Source organism: Camelina sativa, chromosome 11 (assembly GCF_000633955.1).
Source record: "Camelina sativa cultivar DH55 chromosome 11, Cs, whole genome shotgun sequence".
In the NCBI taxonomy this organism is placed as follows: Eukaryota; Viridiplantae; Streptophyta; class Magnoliopsida; order Brassicales; family Brassicaceae; genus Camelina; species Camelina sativa.
In genome coordinates, this window is record NC_025695.1 from 13,014,743 (window position 1) to 13,021,631 (window position 6,889).

Sequence of the window (6,889 nt, forward strand, 5' to 3'; positions counted from 1 at the left end):
TTTACGAGTAGTGACAGTATAGCGTGGTTAGTGCATCTTGAGATTCACGAATTGTTGCACCAACTCAATAGAACCCTACTTGAGTTTGAAATCTTTTTCTTTTCTTTTGAATAGATAGCCTGTTTTGCAACTGATTGTTACGGCCAAAACCAGTTTTGCATGGGAATGTAGTAGACGACATGGCGAAAAGAAAAACGAAAAATTGGTGAAAGCGGCGTTAAAATAAAAATTTAGGTTAAGATTTAGGTATGGAAGGCTCTAATACCATATAGAGAAGGAAGCTGAATGATATTATTTGATATGTGAATTACATCATATACACAATACAAGAGGCAACTAGGTCTATTATATTTACTATTGTAACCTTTCCATATATATTTAATTAATTTATACATTAATTAGTCATCAACGCTTAAGAATATATTAAAATTCTGATATTTCGAAAACCCTCTCAAACCCCAAATGATTAGTTCTTAAGATGGCGCAGTGACTTGATTTAACTACACATATTTAAATATCTAAATTATAAAAGTGAAGATCGTCTACAAATGAACAATTACCTTGATTAAAATAACATGTTTTGACTTTCTTAGATATTATCGATTCAATTCTCTTGTAACACAAGTTATTTCTGTCATTTTTATCGGTAAATAATATACTTTGCAAGAGAAGGAAAAAATCAACAAATACGGGTTCACTAACAGATATTTTATATAACCAGTAAATTATATTAGAAAAACAAGGACAAATCAGTTAACATAGCCATGGGATATTTTTTGAGGGGAAAAATAAAACATATGATCGAGACTTATATAACAGTTTTCCCCTGTTTTTCTAAATTCAGTAACCAAATTTTCCCCATCTTACACTAAAATATTACAAATTAAACTCCCAAAAAGAAAAAAGAAAAAACTAATAAAGTTATAAGAAAATGGAGATTTTTGTACACTTGGTGCTTTCTCCTCTTTTCCCATTTAGGAAGATATTTCCTACCAAAATCTTGAACTTTTTTTTTCATCCATCTCCATCTCTGCGTAAGAATTTTTTTTTTGTTTTCTCTCCTCTTTCCAAATATAGAAAGTTAAAGGGCAAGTAAGTCATTCTACGCTTCGATCTCCGACTTCCGGGCCAACATAATGGGCAGTCCGTTTTGGGGGAGCGCGAATGGCCCATACTGAATCCCGTCGCTCGCTCCAACGATCGACCAGCTGAAATTACAAAACTACCCCTCATCAGAAACACTTTTATTTTCTCGAATATCATAAACTCGAAAGAAATCGAAAATAGAGAATAACAAAAAGTAAAGAGGAGGTAAATAAGTAAGTAGTACAACACACCTGTACTTGGTGGTCAGATGATGAATCATGATAGACATCTCAAGCTTGGCTAATTCATTACCAGGACAGGAGTGGGTTCCATTGCCAAATGGCATGAAAGTATTGGGTTTTGGAGCCACCTATTATATCAAACCAACTCATGTTAAATGTAAAAATCATACTCCAACACACACAAAAAACATTTGTATTATTGTTGTATTCAATAATTGTTACCTCGAATCTTGATGGATCAAATTTTCCAGGATTTGAAAAAATATCAGCACTATGATGAATGTTTCTGAAAAGGGGTAAAACTTTCCATCCTTTAGGTATCAAATATCCTGTAAAAACCATAGAATCATTAGTTTAAAAATTCAATTCGTGGATCATCCGGTTATTTATCGGTTTAGTGTATGTTAGTATACCTTCGTATTCAACATCTTCCACAGCTTCTCTGAATGTGAAAGATAAGATTGAAGCCACTCTTAACGTTTCTTGAATGACTCTTAGAGTTAATGGCATCTTCTTTGTATCTCCCCAAGTTAGAGACTCTCCTTCTTCTTTGTCTTTCCTTATCGCCATATGTTCTTCCTGTAGAAGAAAATACCAAAAACACCCATGAGCAAACAAACAAAACTACGAAACTGCCACTCCTCTCAGATTTTATTACCAATAAGGACGACAAAATACGTGTCCGTATGTGTTTACTTACAGTAACGGCTTCGAGAACGTTGGGATTCTCAGCCAAGTACTTGAGGATCCACGTCATCACACTCGCCGTCGTGTCTCTGGCCGCGAAGATGACTCCGATGATGTTGTCGGCGATCTGTTCGTCGGTCAGCTCTTCTTTGTCTCCCATGAATGATCCGAGTAGATCGTTCTGTGAGGAACCGTTTTGTCTTCTCTCTGATAAGATTCTGGCGAGGATCTGTGAGAGCTCCTTGCGAGCTTTCATGGATTTGTTGAAGAGTGTTCCGGGGAGGTTCACTGGCATCGAATTGTAACCTTTCTCGAGAATGTAGTAGCATCGTTTTAGATCTTCTCTGTATAAAACCTCGTCTTTTCCGAAGATCGAGAGCAACGCCACGTTGAAGGTGTACTGATCAAACAAAACCAGTTTAGATCATAATAAAGGTAAGAGTTGCTATGTTTAGAAAAACGGAGAAAGTATGTGTCTTGTTCTGTTTCTAGCAGAGTAAAAAAACAGAGGAGAGAAACAGAGGAAACAGGGGAGCCTTACAGTTTTCATTTCTTGGTAAGTGTTGATCATTGTTCCATCCCAGTTACGGAGAGAATCTTGAGCGATAGATTCGATATTGGGAACCATGTTTCTGATAGAATCAGGCATGAAGGCACGAAGAACAAGCTTCCTGAGTTTAGCGTGATAGTCACCTTGGTGGAAGAAGATGGCTTGTTTACCTAACATCCTCTCTTTACTCGCCGGAAAAGTCGGTTTGAAGAGATGAGATTTCGTAACCAGAACGAACTTGGCCGCCTCTGGACTCGAGATCATCACACATGGACATCCCAATACATGGGTCTTAAACACCGATCCATACCTGGCAACAACAACAAAAAAAACATCATCAGAACAGAATTATTATTAAATTGCTTCTCAAAAGTTTCGATTTTTTTCAAAAAAAAAACGACCTTTTCTGTTTGGATTGGAAAAAGACATTTGGGTCTTGAGAATAAAGTTGGAAGGTTTCGCCGACGTAAGGCCAACCCATTGTTCCCGGTGGGAGTGGAAGTTTCGAGGATCCACGGCGGCGCTGTGAGATTAGACACCGGAGAAAGTAAAGGAAGAAAGCTCCGGCGAGGAGAGTGAGAACCATGGCGGAGAAATCCATTTTCTTTGTTCAGAAACGAAAACAAACCCACTTCGTGTTTTGACACCAGTGGGAAGGGAGAAGAAGTAGCTGAACAACGAAGAACTTGTGACTCGAACTTATACAAAGACAAAACAAAACTGAATTATTTGTTTTTGCTGTGTAATGGGGGAGATGTTTGTGATGCAAACCAAGTGGGAGATGTGAATGGGTTTTATAGGCTATTCTCATAAGGTGGAGGAGGAGAGAGAGAGAGGAGAGGTTTGAAGTTGAGCTTTCTATACAGAAGAAACTCTTATTAGAGAGACAGCTCATTTGAGAGAGACGAAGATAGCACGTGTCAAGGAGCATGCATAAAGAGCGTGTGAGATTTTGACCAAACAATTAAAACTAATTAAAGAGATGAGATGAGATGAGAGCCATTCAAATGGACTAGTTTGGTTAATTAGTTCTCTTGCCAAAAATTTATATTCCTTAAATCAATTTTTTATATAATTAATTTTTTTACAAATCCTAATTATGACAAAAAAAAAGAGAAAAAAAAAAGTAGAGACAAATGTGGGGTTGGGGAAGGTTTGTGTGTGTGTGTGTGTTTTATTAACTTTGGACCTATATAATTAAAGATTTCTTTGGTATTGAATGTAACCTCTTATGCTTCATCAAATACTTAATTTCAAAAATATTTTGAGAATTACATCAATTGACATCAACTATTTATTTGGTTTTTATTATATCTCAAGACAACACGTTTTTTTTTCCAGTAGATAGAATATTAATGAAGAATGGGAGTGATATCATGAAGATAACTACTAGACTAGTTTTAGCTATTTATTTTTGATAAGTATTTTTTTCTTAGATTTTTACTATATGAATATAATATTTCTGATATTATATAGGATATAGAGTAGTATATTTATTTACGTGTCTGTAGCAGGTTATTACACACATCACATGCACATATAAAATTAGACAAAAGAAAGTTAATAACTGTTTTCTCAATATTCTATATTTTTTTCTTAATCTATATTTAAATTATATGAAAATTTTAATAGAAAGTAATAAAGACCTATATATGTGAAAATACTATTTGCATTTATTCATATGAAAAAATTTATCAAGAGATTCTTGTTTTGAAAGTTGAAGTTAATTGGAATTTTAAAGTTGGATTTGGATCATATTAATATCATGCAAAATATAATTTTCTTACATTTTATATATNGGTGGTGCCAAGAAACAAAATCATCGAAGCTTAAAATATATATTAATTTGTCTCCTCCCTCATACAATATTTTGTATCAAAGAAAAGTCTTACCAATAAATGATTCGCTCTTTTCTTAAAATTCATGCATACGTATGTTATATATAAAAGAATCAAGCTTACAAACATTCGTGTAGTAGAGGGAACATTTTCGGATGCGAAAATTAATATTATCTACCTTTTTATATTTTGACCAAAAAAAAAAAAAAATCTACCTTTTTATTGATATATAAAAAATAAAATAAAAATCCTAAATTTCTATCTTCCACGGCTTGACTCGCTTTCCCTTATAAAAAATAAGAGTAGCGTTACAAAATTTAATTCCCGAACGTTTATATAATCTTCAGTAGTTGACAAAACAATTGTTGAATTTGAGCTCGTCAAAACCATTTTGCCAACATTAAAATTTTCGGCNGTAAATTCTTACATAGCTTTTAATTATATTGTAAACATTATGCATTTTTGGAATTCTTTTGTTTCTACATATATACAAACTAATATACAATTCATATGATAAAAAGTTGTTTAATAAGCTACAACCTGGTTAACCTCTTTTTTTTGTTTAACTTGTTAACTTGATTCTGAGAAATACATACATGACGTATATGTAAAATGTTAGGTTTATGATACATTGTAAACCTGCAACCCTGTTGAACGAAAACAAACATTATACAAAAGTATTGATACATTTTTTTCGACTAGTAAGTAAATGGAAACATATGACAGACGAATGTGTATTCTTCGTGGCTTATTTATTAATCAGAAACACTTGCTATTTCCCTCCCACGTTAACACACACACTGCCAAATAACTCAAATGTATATATATATCTTCTTTGAATTAATCAAACTTTTTGTTGTTTAATCAACAAACTCACGGAATTCAAACGTATTCTGATAATTAGATAAAAGGAAGATAAGAATTTGACATGTATATTTCTAATGATATGACTTTAGCTTAAAATGCAGACATTTATCTTAGTTGCACGAAATTTATCATTTGACTTTGGTGGTGCCAAGAAACAAAATCATCGAAGCTTAAAATATATATTAATTTGTCTCCTCCCTCATACAATATTTTGTATCAAAGAAAAGTCTTACCAATAAATGATTCGCTCTTTTCTTAAAATTCATGCATACGTATGTTATATATAAAAGAATCAAGCTTACAAACATTCGTGTAGTAGAGGGAACATTTTCGGATGCGAAAATTAATATTATCTACCTTTTTATATTTTGACCAAAAAAAAAAAAAAATCTACCTTTTTATTGATATATAAAAAATAAAATAAAAATCCTAAATTTCTATCTTCCACGGCTTGACTCGCTTTCCCTTATAAAAAATAAGAGTAGCGTTACAAAATTTAATTCCCGAACGTTTATATAATCTTCAGTAGTTGACAAAACAATTGTTGAATTTGAGCTCGTCAAAACCATTTTGCCAACATTAAAATTTTCGGCGACTTTGCTATCGGCTATTGTCAACAAAATGTAGTGACACTTGGCTCGCCATGGTTCATGCCTCCTAACTTAATCTTTTAAAATAATGGGAATAAATTAAAATGGCAATAAATTCGTAATGTTTTAGAAAGACCAATGTAGTAGCTTTAGTAACTATATGAGACAAAGGTTGAACTTTCTTTCTAGAAAGTGGAATAGAAGATCTGGAGATACAAAGCACATATTTTTCAGTCATGTTGAATTCGAATTTATTACTGTAATAGGAGAAACTTTATATAAATGAACTGCGGAAAGTGTTTCCACAATGCTACTTCTGAATTCAACTCAGTTAGGTCTTATTGTCATTGTTTTGTAGCTTTAACCCTCTGTCCCAATTTATGTGCAGTGCAAAATTCGGTCTATCCTTAAAACATAACTACATGATCTTATCATATAATATATCTAATCTCTCTCAAATATCATTTTTTTTGCAGCTTTGATCGAGTCCGGAACCAAGAATTTTGTATCGCTTCTTGGACAACACATATAATTCTGCTTCCAAAGCCGATATACCTGACTCAAAATTAAGTATGCTGGCCACCGTATACACATTTCTTTATCATCTCTGAAAATCCAGTCACATCTCTTATCTACTGTTCACATTTATATTCATATAGACATAGTAATAAATTTGAAGTGTGAGACGTGAAACGTGATATATATATACACACACACATGCGCCATGAAACAAATATACCTACGTACGTGTGTATTGAATACAAAGATTAGCAATCCACGTAACTCTATAATATACGAAAATATTTCAAAGCAAAAAACAACAATATCCCAAAGGTAGATCGTTCTTCGGCCGACCATATTTTTTCATAACATGCAGACCTTTATTTGCGTGTCTGACACTAAATTACTTTATATAGATTTGCGTTGGCAATTTCCTCATTGGGAAATCTTGATATTTGTTATATCTTGTATGTTTTAAATTAAATAAACGATTATATCTGGTTGTGTTGATCTATGGTTTTTTTTGTT

The 6,889-nt window shown here is 33.0% G+C and overlaps 1 protein-coding gene across 1 annotated transcript; it reads right to left on the reverse strand.

Annotated features, from left to right (window-relative positions):
• On the reverse strand, positions 1,007 to 3,422 carry LOC104723117 (abscisic acid 8'-hydroxylase 1-like). The gene is made up of 7 exons (XM_010441431.2): positions 2,967 to 3,422; positions 2,557 to 2,875; positions 2,029 to 2,415; positions 1,742 to 1,907; positions 1,551 to 1,657; positions 1,338 to 1,456; positions 1,007 to 1,208 (listed from the first exon to the last, which is right to left on the reverse strand). The coding sequence occupies exons 1-7, from the start codon at positions 3,164 to 3,166 to the stop codon at positions 1,103 to 1,105; spliced, it is 1,404 nt and encodes a 467-aa protein (XP_010439733.1). The 5' UTR covers positions 3,167 to 3,422; the 3' UTR covers positions 1,007 to 1,102.

What these genes read in the sequence shown, in the direction of transcription:
- LOC104723117 (XM_010441431.2), bottom strand. Translation starts at nt 3,166, where the DNA reads ATGGATTTCTCCGCCATGGTTCTCACTCTCCTCGCCGGAGCTTTCTTC. An exon ending in ACGTTCTCGAAGCCGTTACT is followed by an intron (nt 1,908 to 2,028) that starts GTAAGTAAACAC and finishes TTTCTTCTACAG; the next exon opens with GAAGAACATATGGCGATAAG. An exon ending in GGAAGATGTTGAATACGAAG is followed by an intron (nt 1,658 to 1,741) that starts GTATACTAACAT and finishes TGGTTTTTACAG; the next exon opens with GATATTTGATACCTAAAGGA.